Source organism: Thermobia domestica, chromosome 7 (genome assembly GCF_964235325.1).
Source record: "Thermobia domestica chromosome 7, izTheDome1.hap1.1, whole genome shotgun sequence".
In the NCBI taxonomy this organism is placed as follows: domain Eukaryota; kingdom Metazoa; phylum Arthropoda; class Insecta; order Zygentoma; family Lepismatidae; genus Thermobia; species Thermobia domestica.
Window position 1 is genome coordinate 275066644 of NC_137460.1, and position 20662 is coordinate 275087305.

Here is a 20662-nt window from a genome sequence, read left to right on the forward strand (position 1 = left end):
TTGGAATGTTACCAAAACCTACGGACCATTTGTCTTTTTGCTTTTAAATTATTTGAGCAACTTCGTTAGGTATTACTGACTGAAGGAACATCGTTTTTTGTTGCCTATCTTCCGTAAATTTTATTTCGAATTTAGTGCCCGTTACACTTTTATTTCCGATTTCAGTAAAATAGTTGTTCATAATATTAGCAACTAATACTGGGTCAATTATTTTAGTATCTACATGATTCAATACAATGTTTCCTATCTCCCTAGAAGATGCTTTACTATTTGTTTCACTTTTTACTATTTTCCAAAGTGTTTTTGATTTATTTTTTGAACGCTCAATTTGTTTGTCATATTCCATTCTCTTAGCCATTTTTATTACACGTCTATATATGCGCTTGTAATTCGCGTAATATCTATTAAGTTCCGGGTTCGATAACTCTTGTTTGACTCTTTGTGTCAACTATCTAATTGTTTTGTTGGATTTCTTTATTCCTGAAGTTATCCGCGATTTTGTCCTATGTGTGTAAATTTTATGAGTGGTAGTCGGGAATGCTGCATTAAAATAATTACTATATATATTAAGGAAATATTCCCAGGCTTTATCTACTGTAGTTTGCTTGTAGATATCCTCCCATGTTTCACCGCTTAAGAGATAGTTGAAGTAAACCACATTGTCTGCGCTAAAATTTCTTTTAGTGATAGTTTTCGATATTCTATTAATATTGCTACTGTTTACATTTATTTGGTCTAGGAATTAATTCGTGCGGGTGGACAAGAGATGGCGCAACGAACGGAGCGTCCCACAGTTCCGTGTATCCACACATGTGTTGCAAACCCCTGTCATCGCGTATCGTTCGTAGTATAGGGCAGTGGATTAAAGCGTCAACAACACCAGTTTGTAGTTAAGTGAACATGGCGCAATTTGTGCCTGATAAAGTGTTTTTGCGGGGTGTCCTGCTGCATTACTTTAACATGCAGAAAAGTGCGACTGAAAGTCATCGTATTTTGGTGGAAGTGTATGGTGACCATGCTCTAGCTGAGCGAACGTGTCAGAAGTGGTTTGCACGGTTTAGAAGTGGTGATTTCGGCTTGGCAGACCAAGAGCGAGCTGGACAGCCAAAAAAATTTCAAGACGAAGAATTGACAGCATTGCTCGAGCAGGATTCGTGTCAAACGCAGGAACAACTTGCAGCAGCATTAGGCGTTGATCAAACAACAGTCTCCAAACGCTTGAAAGCCATGGGAATGATTCAAAAGATGTCACATTGGGTTCCATATGAATTGAAAGACAGAGACGTTGAAAGACGAAAAACCATTTGCGAATTGCTGCTTCAACGACAGAGCAGAAAGGGGTTTCTGCATCGAATTATTACGGGTGATGAGAAGTGGATCCATTACGAGAACCCTAAACGAAAAAAGGCCTTGGTGAAACCAGGTGAACCAGGTCCATCACAACCAAAACGAGATACTTACTGTGCAAAGGTTATGCTGTGCATATGGTGGGATATGAAAGGTGTGGTGTACTATGAGCTGCTGCAACCGGGTGAAACTATGAATGGAGAACGTTATCGACGACAATTAATGCGTTTGAAGCAAGCTCTGGCCAGAACACGACCAGAATGGGAGAACAGACATGATAAACTTATTGTTCAACATGATAACGCTCGCCCACATGTCGCAAAACCGGTCAAAACCTATTTAGAAAATGTCGGATGGGAAGTTTTACCCCACCCGTCGTATTCACCAGACATTGCTCCTTCGTACTACTACTTGTTCGATTGCATGAACAACGATTTGATTGGACAGCGGTTTACTTCTTCAGAAGATATCGAAACATGGGTCTCTGACTGGATCGCTTCCAAGGATGAGGACTTCTTTCGCCACGGAATCCGTACATTGCCTGACAGATGGGCGAAAGTGGTGGCTAGCGATGGACAATATTTTTCTTAAGGTATTTATGTATTTTGTGTTTGTACTACAGCTTCAATGTGTGCGTACCAACCGCACGAATTAATTCCTAGACCAAATAGAATAGTAAAAATTTGAGCTTCATGGTCGGAAAATCCGATATTAAAAACTTTCACGGAATATTCTAAAACATCTTTGTTTAGGAGCATTTGATCTATTGCGCTTTTTGTTTTCGGTGTTATTCTGGTGGGTTCCTTAACTACTGGCGTTAAGTTGTATGAATCAATAAGAACCTGTACGTTTTTATCGATTTCGCTTGACAAAAAATTAATATTCAGGTCACCTATAACTACTACTTTATTACCTGGGGTAGTTAATTTTTTCAGTATATCATCTAAATTGTGTGCTTGTACTTTAATATTGCTATTTGGGGTTCTGTAAATACAAACGATAAATAGTTTTTGTTTTTGTAACTCCATTATACAGGACTTAAAGTCTTTTTCAGTGTTGAGATAAGTAAAATTTTTACATATATTTGTTTCTAATCCTGTTTTGATGTAGATCGCAACTCCCCCTCTTTGGGTATCTGTTCTACAGTACCACTCTACTAATGTATAGTTATGGATTTTACAATATTCTATTTCATTTAATTGTAGCCAATGTTCCGCTATACAGATTACATGTATATTATCCAATTCAGTGGAAAGTAGTACTTCTAGCATGTTAATTTTTACCTTATTGAGACCTTGAACATTTTGATGAAAATTATTAATACTACCTATCGATACATGTGGAGTATTTTGTTTCTTTAAGTTTCTTCTGTCATGCGTAAATATTGATTTTGAATTTGTTAGCGTTTCACGAGTGTTTGAACATTTAGTATTGTCGGTATCCTCTACCATAAAAAATCACTGGATAACATTTTTCGCGTTCTCTTTCGTCGTTCTACCTTTTTGGCCATTTTCTGTAGTTACATCGTTTACTCGACTGTTTTCTGTGCGTGGATACAATAACTTGTTTTCATAATTAAGATTACTAACACTACTAACTTTACTAACGTTACTGCTAATTTGGCCTGACCCTATAACGCCATCATAATCTGCTGTCATCTTGCTACTATCTTCTGCTTTCTGGTTTAAATCATTTGACCTCTGTACTAAACTAATTCTATCCACATAATCTAACCCTACACCAATAGAGTGTGCATTTTCGTTGAATTGAACATCGAGGCTCTTGTTTGTGATATTTCTATTGTCAAGTACTACAGGAGCTACACCTTTCTTATTTTCTACTGAGACTTGCCATGCTAGTGGTATAGGATCCCTCTTAGGCTGCTGTTTGACTAGATTACACAGTTTTTCTGCCAAAATTGTTTTACCTATCCCGTTGAAATGCAACCCATGTCTGGTATGATACTCCCGTGGACTGTTGCTAATATCTAACACTTTAACATTTTTGAAATGTTTACACACTTTTATTATTTCTTTATTAGTCTCCTGCACTTCTTTATTCACAATTGATGCTCCAATAAGGTCGTGTCTGTGCGGTATAGTGCTTACTATGACATTTGTATGCGTTAGGTTGTTCGTGTCGCTGATGGAGGACACATTGAACATCTGTAATTTGATCTTTGAACTGTAATTTGAACTTGAGAGGTTCGCAAATATGTGTGTAAAATTTCATATTCGTATGTCTTAAAGTTTAATAAATATATGCATTCGAAATACGTATATTCTTTTTGAAACAGGGTATATATATATATATATATATATATATATATATATATATATATATATATATATATATATATATATATATATATATATATATATGATGTAGATTTCAAAAGTCCCAGTATATATTACAAGGACTAGAAATATACATCAGCCAAATAACAAAAAACATATGTTAACTTCTATTCTTTTAGCACACTACCGTAATGTATATCTTTCAATGGCACTTTATTTCGGAATTTAAAATGTAATTCAGAAGTTACTTTGTTTTCATTTTTGACTTCTTAGTGTTTTAGGAATTAACGCAGACTATATCGTCAATTTACCTTTTTATTTGTCCGTGTATTTTTCTACATTATAGTGGTACAATAACAACATTGAACTGTGACAAAGTACTGTGTTTCTTCTATAAGCACGTTAACAAAGTTTATTATTATTATTTCCAGATTGTAAAAGTCATGCTGAAGCAGAACAAATGGATGCATGTGAATTCTGGCAAGTACAAACTGCGAATGGTCAGAACACAATACAAATACTTTTAGCTACTCTTAAGGAAGAAAAGTTCCAGGAACTGTTGAATAATAAGAAAATATCAAAGGATGAAGCGTGGGACAAAATTATGAATGAAGTGAGTTGTAGGGGTGTAAAAATAACGCGTACACTTACATCAAAACTTATTAATAAATGGTTTCAATTGAAACACAAATATTTACTTTTTAAAGAGCGGTCTACACAAGGAGCTGAGAACCAGTTGGATGTTCCGGAGTATGCAGAAGATATAGCTGAAGTGCTTTCAGTCGAAGAAAAAGTTACTTCACGTTTAATGGTTGAAAAGGAAAGTTCACCGTCGCAGAAGTCCTGTGAGAGCTCATCGCTGCCTACAGCTGAAAAAACTTCAAACGGTTCTGCTGCTATATCTCCTTCTCCATCCAGAAAAATAGGCCATAAAGAAGAAAATGTCCGTAGTAAGTATACATCATTACTACTATTACCACGTTTTGTCTCTGAATGACAGGTTGATGAAATATTAAATTTCTTCAATGCCTGTAGATAACACACAAGCTCAAAGTTATGTATGTCATTATGTAAGAGCCGATATCTAACTCTTATATGCGGATATCAAAAATGATATGCAATTGATAGGTTTCCAGAAAACGTAAATAACATAATTAGCATGATTTTATTGCAAAATTCCTTACAAAGTACATTTTTGTACAGAAGGGGAAATAGAAACTATAATTATGCCTGTTGTTCTGTATGGCTGCGAAACATGGTCACTTACTCTGAGGGAAGAACATAGACTGAAAGTATTTGAGAACAAGATCCTGAGACGAATATTCGGACCCAAGAGGAACGGGAATGGGGAATGGCGGAAACTTCATAACGAGGAACTACATAGTTTATATGGTTTACCCAACATTGTTAGGGTCGTCAAGTCTAGGAGGCTTAGGTGGGCGGGTCATGTAGCTAGAATGGAAGAAAGTAGAAACGCTTTCAAAGTCTTGACTGGAAAACCATTCGGAAAACGACCATTAGGAAGACGTAGGCGCAGATGGTAGGACAATATTAAGATGGATCTCGCAGAGATTGGAATACAAAGTAGATACTGGATGCAGTTAGCTAAGGATAGAAATCAGTGGAGAGCTTTTGTGAGCGCGACATTGAACCTCCGGGTTCCATAGGCCATAGAGTTAGTTAGTTTAGGGGAAATAGAAAGCTTGTTGGACAACTGAAGAGGTAAAATATATGTATACACACACACACACATATATATATATATATATATATATATATATATATATATATATATATATATATATATATATATATATATATATATATAATCAGTTTTCTTCATCAATTTACATTTTGTGTAGCACATTGCGATACAAATTGTAATGAGATTCATAAAAGATGTTTTATAAATACAAAAGTACTTTACAATTAGGCTTTAAAAAAGAAAAAAAAAAAGCCATTGGCTGTCCTTTCTTTAGACACACACACAGAAAGAGAGTCCCTTTGGTCGGGATGTTTTTTGAGTTAGGTTCGTGGCGTCTTGTGGGAAGAGAAATCTTGCAAATACTGTATGTTGGATTTTACGAGTCATAAATAAGAAAGATGCCATAAAGAAGAAAATGTCCTTCGGTATATCAGTACTTCAAATTAAAAGCGTAAAGAAAAGAGAGAGAAAGGCAAGTGTATTTTTCTACATTTTTCGGCACTGAAGAATGCCGTTAATGTTTCAGTGAACTATTGTACAGACTTCTGCTATTTAATAACCATATCCAAGCTCCATTCATCCTGCATCATATATCGGCTGGGTCCAATATAGTTTGAATTTATTTCTTTGCTGCCAGTGCTTCTTTTCTTCAAGGGACATTTTTTTATTACACTCTCAGGAAGGTCTGGAGGATGACCCATTATCAACAAACCGGCAAAGAGATGGAAAGACAGAGTGGAAAACTGTTTCGTAAACCAAAGTCAAGGCATTTTTTTCTTGAAGCAACCGACCCTTCAAAGAAAACTTTGTTGAAATAATAGTAATATATATATATATATATTAGCTTGCTTCTTATTTTAGCATCTGTGGCAATAATGAAAGATGCATCGCAGTTTGCAATACATTTTTCAGTTTGTATCGCATTTCTATTTTATGCATCGCAAACTTAAAAAACGTTGATACATATACATATTGACAAGTTAAGATCATATTATTTGTAGCAATAGGTTGTATTTTCGGAATAATTTTAGTCAGAAGATAAACATACAGAAGTAAAATTAGTATTGTAAAGGGTCAATAGAAAACAAATTTTGAATTTTTTTTTTTGTACCAAGACTCGAGAGAAACGGACAATTTGTGAAAAAAAATTGAAAATATAATTTTTAATCTTTTTAGCAGTTCTCTATTACACAGTCGTTGCAAAAGTAAATTTCAATGGAAAATTTAATACAATATCTTGTTTCTATTGCACACAGTTCCCTATTTCTAGTTATTGGTGCGTCTTTCAACTCAACTCTTTCGTTCGCTCACTGTGGTCTGCTCGTGATTTTAGTACCCATCTCTCACGTTGCATTTATTTGATGGTATGTATTCCTTTTTCCATACCATATTTCTCTCATCCATTTTTGTCCTTGTTATTTTACCACTGAAGACAGAACTAGCTTGTTGTTCCGATACTTCTGGAGAATATTTAATTTTCCCACGGGAGGATATGATTTTTTGTTAACTTTGGAGTTGCTTCATTCTTATTTTTGACTTTTCCATTTTTTAAGAATTAACGCATATAATAGTATCAGTTTACCTTTTTATCCGTCCGTTATTTTCTGTTTTCCTACATTACAGTGGTACAATAATAACATTAAATTACCATATTTTACGGACTATAAGGCGCACTTTTTCTTCGGAAAATTGCCTCTAAAATTCAGGTGCGTCTTATACTTGAAATTAATATAAAAATGTCCAGTGTTTGATTTAAAATTTGCGCCAGTCTTAAAAATGACCATGTATTCAATACCGCCGGAAAACTATTTATATCTGGCAACATTGGACTCAACTGGCAGCAGCAGTGATATGTTGCGACGAACATGATTGCAAGAATTCACAAGCTTGTTAACACTGTCTCCCTTCCGCCCCGCCATCACAAACCCAGAAACACAGACTAGAATATACTGACCATAAACTGTGAAAAACTGGAAAAATGTTACGGTATTTTTTTAAAAAATTGCTTAAAAATTAAGGTGTGTCTTATAGTGCGTAACATCTTACAGTACGTAAAATATGGTACATGATAGTGTTCTGTGTTTGTGCTCAGCACGTTACTAAACTTTATTATAATTATTATTTACAGATTCTAAAAGTCATATTGAAGCGGAACAAGTAAGTACATGTGAATTTTGGCAAGTACAAACTGCGAATGGTCAGAACACGATGCAAATACTATTAGCGATTCTTAAGGAAGAAAAGTTCCAGGAACTGTTGAGTAATGAGAAGATATCAAAAGATGAAGCATGGGACAAAATTATGAATGAAGTGAGTTGTAGGGGCGTAAAGACAACACGTACACTGACATCAAAACTTATTAATAAATGGTCTGATTTGAGAAAAGAATATTTACATTTTAAAGAACGTTCCACACTAGCAGACGCAAAGCAAATGGATGTTCCAGAGTATGCAGAAGACATTGCTGAAGTGCTTTCAGTCGAAGAAAAAGTAACTTTACGTGTAATGGCTCAGAGGGAAAGTTCATCGTCACAGAAATCCTGTGAGGGTTCATTGCCTTCTACACCCGAAGAAACATCAAACAGTTCTACTGCTGTATCTTCTCCATCCAGAAAAATAGGTCATAAAGAAGAAAATGTCCGGAGTAAGTTCACTTTATTATTATTATTATTATTATTATTATTATTATTATTATTATTATTATTATTATTATTATTATTATTATTATTATTGTTTCAGACTCCCTCTGGTATTATTTTCCCGTTGTGTGTGGCAAGCCCGTTTCTTCTCTACTGTGTGTCCTCACCATTAATAACGTTTCTTATTACTCTGCTTGTTAATAATAATTTTCATTATCATCAGAGGTATTCTACCATTATTCATTCCAGGGTGGATTGATTTAAATCAGTCTGATTTAAATCACGATTTAAATCAAGATTTAAATCACTTGATTTTTTTTAATAAAAATCGTTGATTTAAATCGAATTCCTAAATAAATTAATTTAAAATGAAAATAAGTAAAATCCCGTTTCTGTTCTGTTATTTCGATTATGGAAGTTAATAATCATAATACAATGAGACTCAAATGTACAGTATAGTATGAAAACAAGTGTCATGCAGAGGATGATTAGGGAAAATCCCGTTTTGAACAGGTAACGGAGCAATCCTTTCTTCTTTTCGTAACATTGGGTTTGGGCTTTAAAATCGTTAACTATTCCAACGGGGAAATCACCATTGACATTTAAGACGAAAATTCTTTTTTGTGCGTGTCTGTTTGTTTGTCCTCAGATAATAGGTCGTATTTAGAGGGGTCCTATCCCCCTTTTTTTGTTAATTTTATAACTTTAGGCGAAATTTATGTATTTCATGCCGCAAGCTGGTTCTGAGTTTTTAAAAATAGGCCCCTGCCAAATATCAGTAACTTTTGTGGAAAAAAAAAGTGTTTTTTTGATAAACGTTGCTGTACTTTTTCCTTAATGCTTGACCTTTTAAATTATATCACCTATTTTTAGATGATATGGTAGAATCTTCATTATTCAATTTAAAAAGTACCAATAAGGCATTTTACTTCGTTTTCAGTAAGGCTGGAAGCATTTTAGAACACGTTACATATGTTTTCACGCAGGGTTGGCTGGTTTAAACCATGCAAAAACGAAAAATGTTTGTAAAAGTGTGTTTTCGTAAAATCTTCAACACACACATTAGTGGGTTATCGCATGTCACTCCTGCATATTATTCCTATTATATTCAAATTCCCCATTCCCCATTCCAATTCCCCATTCATTACTCAAAGAAATTAGCCCTATACTACAAAAGCAACTTTTTTGTAAGGTTATGAATGTTTCTTTTGTGATTTTTTTTAATAGTTTGTTATTATTGTTATGCAATTACAATCAAAGGAAAATTCTAAATATTGTATCGTTTTAGTAATGTTTACTATTGATAATATACATCAAAATATCGTACTTTGGGAAAGGGGGGTCATACAAACCCCCCGAGAGGCATTTACTGAAATCAGAAATATCTTTGGTATCTATTTATGTATAAATGGGTCAGAGCCAAAGTCGACTCAAATAATTTTTATTTTTATTCACTTTTCTTACTGATATGAAAATTACGTCGTTGTATTTCTTTAACTTGGACTAATCAAAGTCGTAGTGAACTAATTTGGACTAAATTAGTTCTGTACTCTGCAGTATTTTGAAACTGTCCATATGTAATTCTGTATAATGGTTTCAATTGTGCAATTGTTTATCTTTTTGTCCTTCTGAAATGACTCTTGACAATTAGACAATTATATTAAAAGTATGTAAAGATCAGTACAACGTATCAGGAGTCCTTCGTGAGTGAGTCGGCAGACGTATCGCATTTGTGGCCAATTAGTCCAGTTTTCAAGTTCAAATGGAGGACAATTTGTTTCGGATGTAAGAGACGAGAAACGGTTTGGACTCCGCTTTAAGCTTATGTGATCCGTTCCAGCACAACCCGGTTGTTGCATAATAACACCAAAGTGAAACAAACTTATTTCTGTTCATATGTGATATAAATACATAGAGTAAATTATTTAATTAAAAAAAAACTGGTTTAAACCAAAAAAAAAAAAAAAAACAGGTTTAAACAAAAAAACTGATTTTTTGTTTTGTTTTTTTTTTCAATAAAAACCATGGTTTTTGCCTACCCTGCCACGCCTTTCTGCGTTGAGGCATAGTGTGATGATGTCATAAATTTAAAAAGATATTTTTTGTTATGGGTATTATTATTATTATTATTTGGCGGGTTATATTTTGCATTCAGAAGACTGAAATTTTGCACATTCGTTCAGTGCACCCCTTAATAATTTTCAGATGTTTTCAGATCTCTGCGTGGAAACAGCGGGGTCCAGAGGGGCAAAAATGTTTAAAAAAAAAGGATATTTTTAACAAAAAATACCTTTTTTTCGTGATTTTCCCGTCTCAGATGAAGACATATGAATGGTACCGTTTGAAAGGCTGTTCTATTCTGAAGAAAATGATGTACGTACTATGCTCCTAGGATAAATAGGGATGTCTCAGGAAACTGTTACCTGAGATCCTGTTTTATACGGGAATCTGGGGTATTTGGGGAATATTATTTTTCACGGGCTTACTTTTGCACCTATAAGATTGAAATTTTGCACATTTACTCAGTACACCCCTCCGTATTTTTCAGATTTGTTTCAGATCTCTGCCTTAAAACAGGGGAAGGGGGCCACAGAGGTATTTTTTTTTTTAAAAAAAGACATTTTTAACAGAAAATTCCTTTTTTCGTGATTTACCCGCCCCAGATACATGATGGAGACATTTGAAGGGTACTGTTTGAAAATTTGTTTTATTCTGAAGAGAATAATGTACAAATCATGATCTTAGAATAAATAGGTATGTCTGAGGAAATTTTTATATTAAATCCGAGTCATCTGGGGCATTGTGGGAATGTTCTTAGCTCATTGTTAAATAGTTTCCTCACTCTTACTACTCAAAAGAGAAGCTTGAAATTTTGTACACACATTTAGTACACCCCTTAGCATTTCCCAGTTGATTTTGAGATCCGTGCTGTAACACAGGGGTATCCAGAGAGGACCAAATTTTTAAAAAAAAAGGTTTAAAAAAATGCCGATTACTCTCAAAATTTCCCGCTTCAGGGACATGATAAGGAAATGTGAATGTTACCGTTTCAAAAACTGTTCTCTTCTAAAGAGAGTGATGCATGTACCATGATCCCAGGATAAATAGGGATGGTGATGTAGCTGCTTGACTGAAAGTCTATAATTTACCTTTAAAAAGAGCCATAATTTAAAAGGGTTAAGAAACATTGTTTGGGATTGATATAGGTTAACGATTGGGGATAATTCAAAATTCAACCCCAACACTTTCACTTAAATGGCATAATTATTATTTAATACTAATTCCTAATGCTTTATCTTCAATTCGCGACTTGTATTATACTAGGAGAAAGATTTGATTTAAATCAAAAAAATCGATTTAAATCAAAAAAATCAACAAAAATGATTTTTATTAAAAAAATCATGATTTTTTTCCACCCTGATTCATTCCATGCACCATGGTCTTCAGCTAACCGCTTCTTCTTCACGTAGGATTTTTCTGTTTTAATACTGAATATCAGTTATACCTTGTTTTTCCGTCCATCATACCTTTTAGCACGTTCTTCATAATACATTCGTTTCTTGGTTGGGGCCACGGGGTCCCAGTGGTAGAGGTCGCGATGGTGCGTGGGGTCCCTGGTTCGATTCCAGCTCGCGCCAAGTGAACTTCAGGTGGACAAACATCGTGTGCCTGGGTTTTCTCGTGGTTCTCCCGTTTCCTCCCACTTTCTTCATTCCACCATTCCATTCATTCTCATCATTACCATCTCCTTTAGCTTAGGCGGCATAAACGTGAGGCGCAAATCTGAAAGATTTCGTTTTATTTCATTTTCGTTTCTTAGACAATGTCCTAGCTGTTTTTTTCTTTTTTAATTACATCTAAATTTATTCTTTTCTACTCTAGTCATTTTCCCTCCTTCCGAAATACCATATTTGTTATTCAAATGCTTCTGGCTTTTGTAATATACAAGTGAACATGTATTCGATATTCAATTTACTCAATGTTGCCTTTTAAATATTTGATATAAATTATGTGGCAGATATATCTGGTGGGACCATCGTTATAGTTTCTTGTTTCCACATGTATTTAATTTCAGTTGCAAGATTAGTGTAGTTACTTTTTCGGCGTATTGTTTTACAATGGTATTGCAATATGTGTTACAAAGGTAGTTTTTTTCTACTAATACCTAATCTATTGCATGCTATATTTTTTCTCTATGTTAATAGATCTGTGCAAGTATAGTTTGAAGACTTGTTTTCCATGACGGAGTGAGGGCTTATTTTGCTAAGATGGTAATTTCTCTTACACCAGTTCAGATGTTTTGCTATGGTTTGCTGTATAATTTTTGCTACGATATTCTGTTTTTTTTTCATTTTTGTTTTGATATCTTCTGCATTTGTCTGTTTTCATCATTGGTTCTTTTAAAATGTATTTCGCATAGCATAGGATACGTATCTCTCTTAAATTGCTCGTAGATGCCCTTCTGTTTCATTGAACAGGTCCCTGTTGGCTAACCATGTGTTTGTAGACTTCTTGTATATGATGTTCTTGTCTCATTCTGCCTATGTATTTTCCGTGTACTGGATTTCGTGTATCATCTAATATTTTCTGTTCGACTATTTGCATGTCGGTTGCAAATTGTCATAAGTTGTCACCTTGAGAGAGATGTTGCCATTTTCGTTTTCAGCTTTTACTTTGTGCATTACTCATCGAATTTTCCTGTGGTAGCTCTATATAGATTATGAGTTCTGTGTTATTGTTCGTGTTATCGTATTGAGGTTCTTAAGGTCTGTATGCGTCCAGCTTATTTATTATTTATTTATTGGCTGAATATGGATGGCCTAATCTATTACCAGTTGCTCTTTGCATCCGCGTCTCCTTTCCAACATTTTTTTTTTTTTTTTTTTTTTTTTCAGTCATTATCTTTTGCTGGTTTGAAATCTTCCGAACTAGTATCGTAGTTAGCAATTTGTACATGGTCGGAATACATGCAATTGATCTGTCTTTTCTTGGATAGTTTTATTTATTTATTTATTTCATCTTTGCTTATCAGATATATCATTCGTTTACTCAGAAAGATAGGAAACATTATATTGGGTCTTCTCAGAACTGCATTCATTGCCCGTACAATGTGGTTATCGGACCACTAGTGTATTCTACTTAACATGTGCCAGTAGTTAAGTATTTTGTCTAATCCCAGTGCTTTGCAGTTGCATGTGCTCTTAATTGTTTATCTTATGTCATCTGTTTTGATTTCGATTTCCTTCAAACTGTTTCTTTTCATTACTTGCATTTTTTGTGTCTTGGTTGTGTCTACTCTTTAGACCATATTCCTGACCTGAATATGTGTATATCTTTTTTTTCTTGGAGAACTTTTATGTTTGTGATTCTTCTTTCGTTTTTCCTAGTGACCGGTTCGCTGTTACGAAACTTGGGTATTTTCAGTTTCACGTTTGCTGCATTCTGTGTACTTCCTCAGTTCCTTGAATAGAGCGAATAACACATGTTTCTAAGTATCCTCGGTTAGGTTCTTACGATGTTGTTTTCTTTCTCCTTCTAATAGAATTATACATAAAATAGGTTATATTTTCTTGACTTTTTTTTTTATTTGTTTCCTGGTAGTTGTTCGTTGTTTGTATTTAGTTAATCTATCTGTGTGTATTTTCATTACTCGTATGTTTCGTCTCAGTCGTTTCTGCATTTTCGGTTTATTTTATATTTCTCGTGTGTCGCTGTTATTTATTTATTTATTTATTTATTTTTTAATGTGGTTTCTGTGGACTGCGGGAATTCACAGGTGATTGGTGGCAGTGTGTGGAGAATGCGCATCGTCACGCAAAACCGTATACAACTGGGTGGACGGCTTGAAAAGTGGCCGCTCCTCAACGAAGAAGGAAACCAGTTTTAGAAGGAAAGTGACTGTGACAACACCAGTAAATATTTCAAGAGTGGAGCGGATTTTCAGGACAACAGGTGCATCACGTTCACGGAACTGGAAACGGCCACAGGACTTTCTACAATCACTCTGCACCGCATAGTGCACGAACACCTTAAGATGGGTAAGGTGTCTGCCAGGTTGGTTCCCAAATTCCTGAATGCAGCACAAAGACAACAGCGCAAGGACGTAAGCAGTGATCTTCTGCAACGCTACAGCCAGGATCCAGAAAGCTTCATGTCCAAACTCGTTGCTGGCGACGAGACTTGGCTGTCACGAGTCAGAGACCAATTTCCGCTGTCTATACATCCTCTTTCCACAGAAACCACGTTGTGCAGCGCTTTCCTTGCTGATCACCTTCCATGTTGTCTGCTCATGTATTTATATCTGTTGATGAAATGTGCTGCACTTTCCAGGGATTACACTTGTTTGCATTGTTCTTCCATCTGAAGGCATCTTCCTCCAAGTACTACTTCCTTCCAACTGTAATGACGAGCTTAATGGTGAACTCTGAAAGAAGAAAAAAAGGAAAGTGGAAATCGATATGGAACGCCCCTCGTAGATTCAATCTTTTGTTTGTAAAGCCTTAGTATTGCATTGTGGCCCACGGTATTATTGAGTGTCGTAATGCTCGTTAGGGTTTGTTCAGCTGCTTCATTGATTTCAGGTAGTGTTCTTTGTGTGTATCTATTGTATTTTAATTTTTGTAACCAAGGTCTGTGGGTAGGATCCGTGTAATAGAATTATGTTATTGATTTTTTTCAGCTTTTCATTATTTATGTGCCAGGTTCTTCTTCTGTTTATCTTCATGTTGCACCCCTTTTCTTTCAATCCACTCAAGTTTCTGATTCTATGTCATTTCGACTTTTTCCTTGTTATTTTGTTAATCTGTCCATTCTTTCTCTTCAGGAGCTTTAGTGGTTTTGCAACTAGTTCTTTACTTTCAGCGGCGTATTCATCTCTTATTCTATGAAGAATTGTTTTTAGATTAGTCCTATTAGTCCTAGTCATTGTAGATTAGTCCTTTTTCACCAGCTGTTCGTTATTCCGTGACATCGAACCAGTTTGGGTTACTTTCTGTGAACAGTTGATGTAGTCCTTTCCGGTATTAGTGTTCCTGTTCCTCCTTCAGTGACAGTGTAATAACAACAAATTAAGGAAATGTTGATCTGGTGTGTCCTTTTCTTATGTTGTCTCATTGGTCTGGTTCTAGTGGTTCCATTTTGTTATTTAGGAGTCATTCTTCACAAAGACAAACTGAAGCTAATGTGTGTTCTCTGCATCTTTTTCCAGTGTTTGCCGTCCTAATAACCTACCACCGATGGTTCGCATGCTGTCATGTCCAGCATCGACTCCAGACATGCCCGGGCTCTCTCCAGGCAACTTTTTTTCTTTGCTTTGTTGTTGTCTTCATGGTTTGAAGGAGATGTGAGTGGTATCAGCAGACACCACCTTGCTCAATATGATGGAACATGGTAACATTGCTGTTGTGCAAAGGGTAACATTGCATTCTCGTTGTCACAATAAGGTTGCAAGCTAATATGTTATTCATATGAAGCCCTAGTACCACCTAAGGCATTCACACGACTTCGCCTCGTTCTCACTCCCGTAGGAGGATGCTTGTTGGTTGTACAGCTAACTCTTATATCTAGGCTGCATAATGGAGCAAAAGCACAAGAAAATCTTGTGAAATAAATGACTTTTAAAAAAAATTGAACTGGAAACTTAAAAATTGGTACACTTGCTTCTATCGCTCGGAAAGTCAAAGTCAATGGTTTAGTCGACCAAGCCAATTTGATCATATTACAAAGTTGAAAAATTAAATAACTAAAACAACGATGTGGAAAATAACCAAATTTACTTTTATTTCAAAATTAACACTTTCTATTATGTAACACCTCCGATGTGTATTAAAGTTGAAAAATTACAAGCCTAGCAAAATATTTTTTGAGGAAACATTTGTTAATATGACAAAATAAATATTAAACGGTACAATAATGTTTAAAAAAGTAATATTCACACTTCTCTTAAAAAAAAAAAATACCTACTCACAGATGTTGAACCAATGTTTTTACAACAATTAAATCTCATATTCATGTAAATAATAAAGCTCAATTACTTACCTCTTGGTGCTAAGTTCAAATGGCCATTTATGCAACGATAGAAAGAATATTCGGGGAAAATTATTACAAAATATATTATGAAACGAAATCGCTGTTGTAAAAACTATTAATTAAAAAGTATGACCATATGTACAAAAGTATTTTGTACTAATCTCCATGGCGTCAAGCGCAACTTTACTTACTTCTTTGACATCTTCTACTAAATATTCGCATAATCATAGTCATTTTCAACTGGTTCATTGCTATCCGCATCCTCAGGAACAATGTTTCGGCATCTCCTCTCGATTATTTACGTGTGCATAGTGAAAACGCGAACAAGCTAGCTCGTGTTTGCAGGAAATTTCCGACTCTGGGTCCACGGTATGCTGATGATGTAAATTTAATAGGGGATGATAGCAGAATAATAGAAAGAAATACAGAGGTCTTATTAACGCTTGCAGGGACTAGGTTTAGAAGTTAATGCAGAGAAAAGAAAATACAAGGAAGTTCGTCGGGATCGTAATACTGCATATTATAGATACGTTAAAATAGCAAACAATACTTTCGATAAAGTGGATACTCTCAAATATCTAGGATCAATATCAACAGACCAAAACCATATTCATGAAGAAATGCCAACTAAAAGCAGGGAATTCGTGTTATGATTCAGTTCAAAATCTCTTGTCGTCGCGAATTCTGTCGAGGAACTTGAAGCTTAAAATGTATCAAATGACATTCATGCCTGATGTTCTGTATTGTTACGAAACATGGTCGCTTACTCTGAGGGAAGGGCGTAGACTGGAAGTATCTGAGAGTAAGACCCTCAGACAAATATTCGGACCAAAGGGAAACAGGAGTGGGAAATGGCAGAAACTTCATAGCGGAGAAGAACTATATAATTTATACCGTTTACCGAACATTGCTAGGGTCATCAAATCAAGAAGGCTCAGGTGGGTATGCCATGTAACCGGAACGGAAGAAAATAGGAATGCTTTCAAAGTTTTAATCGAAATTCCATTCGGAAAACGACCATTAGAAAGACCTAGGCGCAGATGAGAAACAATATTGAAATGAATCTTGCAGAAATAAGAATACAAAGTAGAAACTGGATCCACTTGGCTAAGGATAGGAGTCGAGAGAGAGCTTTTGTGAATGTGGTATTGAACCTCCGGGTTCCATAGGCCATAAGGTTAGTTTAAGTCCACGGTATACAAGTTTTTGCACCTAATCACGGTAGAGGCTCTTTATACTCCCCACACACCGTTTCTGACATTGAATTAAAAAAAAAATCTGTTATACGTTTACCGACTTATACTCAATTCAAGAAAATAATAGAAATTGACATTTTTTAACTAAATATTTTAGAATTTTCCTCCATTGTTTCGCTCTGCAACGAGTCATTACAGTCTTGCGATCAATTAATCTTCTGAAACTCGAGTTCTGATGGCCTCAGATATCAACCAGCACATATTAACAGCTAATTACACTGAGGGGGAAAAATTTTTAAAATAATTTTAATCTCTTTTTTGACTCTTGCCCCACTGTGGACCGTCCCACTATTCGCTACCATCAGATTCCCCGTGTTCCTACTGACCTAAGCTCCTTTTGAAGTGGATTGTGCAGATGCGTGGTTATTATTATTACTACTGTTATATTTTCCAGATTCTAAACGCCATGCTGAACAAGAACAAATGGATGCATATGAATTTTGGCTACTACAAACTGCGAACGGTCAGAATATGACGCAAATACTATTAGGAATTTTGAAAGAAGAAAAATTCCAGGAACTCCTAAATAATGAGAAAATATCAAAGATTGAGGCATGGGATGAAATTATGAATGAGATGCGCTGCAGAGGCGTAAAAGTAACACGTACACTGATATCAAAACTTATTAATAAATGGTCCCATTTAAAGCACGAATATTTACTTTTCAAAGAACATTCCACGCAAGGACCTGAAAACCAACTGGATGTTCCAGAGTATGCAGAGGATATAGCTGAAGTGCTTTCGATCGAAGAAAAAGTTATTTCACGTTTGATGGTTGAAAAGAAAAATTCATTCTCAAACAAATCCTGTGAGCGTTCATTGCTCTCCAAAGCTGGAGAAACTTCAAACATTTCTGGTGTTAAGTCTCCTCCTGCATCTATAAAAATAAGTCAAAAAGAAGAAAATGTCCACAGTAAGTCATTTATTAATTTATTTATATTAAAAAATGAAATGATGTGGCTGGAAGGGATATTTTTTTTTACGAATTTTTATGCAAAATTGGATGAAGATAATATGTGTCTGTTGTTTTAGAAAAATAACTAAAATGCTAGAAAGCGTATAACTGTTAAACGATTTACGACGTCGAAAGAAGACAATCAGTCAACTCAAAATGAGTAACAGGAGTGTAAATATTGAGGCAAAAGAGTACTGAAACTTAAATATGTTTTATCACAATATTCACCATCTTGATAAAAAAAAAATATTATATATATATATATATATATATATATATATATATATATATATATATAACTTTGTAAACCAAGTAAACACAGGATACTATGATGTTCTATATTAGTCTTTCTAGTGATTACAATAATTAGTGCAGATAGAAATTTATACTGTGCACAAGTAAAAAGGAGTGGGTTGCCTTGCGCTAATAAAGAAGTGCACACAGTGTGTTGCAGTTAATTTTACACCAAATAACTTAGAACCTGTATGAGAAAACTTAATTATTCCCATTAATAAAACTGTCAAATTTGATGTGCATTATTTTCCACAATATGTAAGTGCAGAAGTTTATAAAGTGCACTATAAAATATTGTAGTCTCTTTAATAGATAGTGATGCAAAATTAATTATACGAGGCGTGTTCGGAAAGTAACCTCTGATTGATCACCATGCGTGAAGTAGTGGGAGCAGCGCTACTATCTTTGCACAGACGTAAAAGGGTAAAGGTAAAGGTTGTCTGATCACTAGTTCCAATTTTGCAGCGTCTCAAAATGTCTGCTGCAATAGAAAACCACGCCAAATGCGAGGTGCGAGCTGTTATACGTTTTCTTATGGCAAAACAATATTCATGAGCAGCTATTAATCAGGAACTTTGTGCTGTGTATGGGCCAAATGTAATGAGTGAAGGAGTTGTTCGTGAATGAGTTCGTTCTTTTAAAAGTGGATGAAGAAACATTCATGACGAAGAGAAGAGTGCCAGATCATTAGTGATCACTGATGAACTCGTTCAGAAAATTAATGGAAAATTCGTGTAAATTGACGTTTCACAATCTTGGAACTTTCCGATGATTTCTACAACTTTCCAAGACTGTGTTACATGACGTAGTGACACAGAACTGAAAGTTGCGGTCACATGCTGGCTCAATTCAAAGGCGAAAGATTTTTGTGTTGATGGAATTTCTAAGTTAGTTCAGAAATATAAGTGCTTTAATATTTATGGAAAGTGTGTTGAAGAATAGAGCAGAAAAGAAGTTTTCAGATGTGTATAATAAATTCTTCTTATTTACTTTGGTTTTCTTTTTTTTAACCAATCAGAGGTTACTTTCCGGATGGCCCTAGAAATTTAGAATTTCCACAAGTAAAGAGGTGAGGGTTGCCTTGCGTTAATAAAGAAGCATATACAATTTGTTACGTTTAATTTTACTTCAAATAACTTAGAAGATGGTGGTAAGTAAACTTAATTATTCCCATTGATAAACCAATTATATTGGGCCTGCGTTATTTTCCAGTTAAGTGCAAAAGTTTTTAAAGTGTATTACAAAATGTTCTAGTCTCTTTAATAAACAATGGTACTTGGTGATTTCAATATTCCTATAGGGGCGCGGTGGCTCACTGGTAGAGCGTTCACCTCCGGTGTTTCCGGTCCCTGGTTCGATCCCAGCTCGCACCGTGTAAACTTTGTGGTGGACAAACACCGTGCTCGTGGGTTCTCTCGGGGTTTTCCCGTTTCCTCCCACTTTCTTCATTCCACCATTTCACTCATTTCTCACCATCACCGTCTCCTTTAGCCTAACCGGCATAATCGTGGGACGTAAAACTTAAAGATTTTCAATATTCCTATAATACCTAGGTAGAATGGAGTGGAGGAAATGTTTGTGAATCTCATACCTATTTCAGAAAGAAAGCAGAAGCATTATTACAAATAGTAAATGCATTAAATTTATAACACTTGAACAACCCATATGACGACAATAACAAATTCAAGGTTGAGGTTTTATTTTTAATTAATATTGACAATATCAAATTTTAAATAATGTTGAAGATTGACAACTAACGTCCTTCTTTCGAGTTAATTCTTTAAGGAGGCAAATTTATTGAATCATTTCAAGATATAAAAGGTAGAAAATATGCAGGGTAAGTCAAAAATTATCCGCAATTTTGACATAACTCCTCTAACATTGTTCATATTGACCTGTCCTCGTGTATTTTATTGTTATGGTGTTGTGCTCATGCCTTTGTCTTCCTTATGTTGCAGATAGATTATGGCTGCTCCATTAGAAGTTTGCATCAAAGAGGAACAACGACCAGTAATCCGGTTTTTGTAATCGGAGGGTGTATCAGGGGCCGCAATGCATCAAAGACTTTCGGCACAATACAAGAATAGTGTCTTGGCGCAACGGAGTGTCTACGAATGGATTGAAAAATTCAAAAATGGTCG

The 20662-nt window shown here is 35.1% G+C and overlaps 1 protein-coding gene across 9 annotated transcripts in view; it reads left to right on the plus strand.

Moving 5' to 3' along the window:
- The window catches only part of LOC145690935 (uncharacterized), a 172330-nt gene that overhangs the window by 69628 nt on the left and 82040 nt on the right, over positions 1–20662 (plus strand). For 8 of the 9 annotated variants that reach the window (XM_081766382.1, XM_081766381.1, XM_081766384.1 and 5 more), the window contains 3 exons: positions 4076–4594; positions 7478–7993; positions 17667–18185. In XM_081766382.1, the coding sequence (XP_081622508.1) occupies positions 4076–4594; positions 7478–7993; positions 17667–18185 (1554 nt within the window). The remainder of the gene's footprint in view (positions 1–4075; positions 4595–7477; positions 7994–17666; positions 18186–20662) is intronic. The other variant, XM_081766388.1, reaches the window with a different exon arrangement.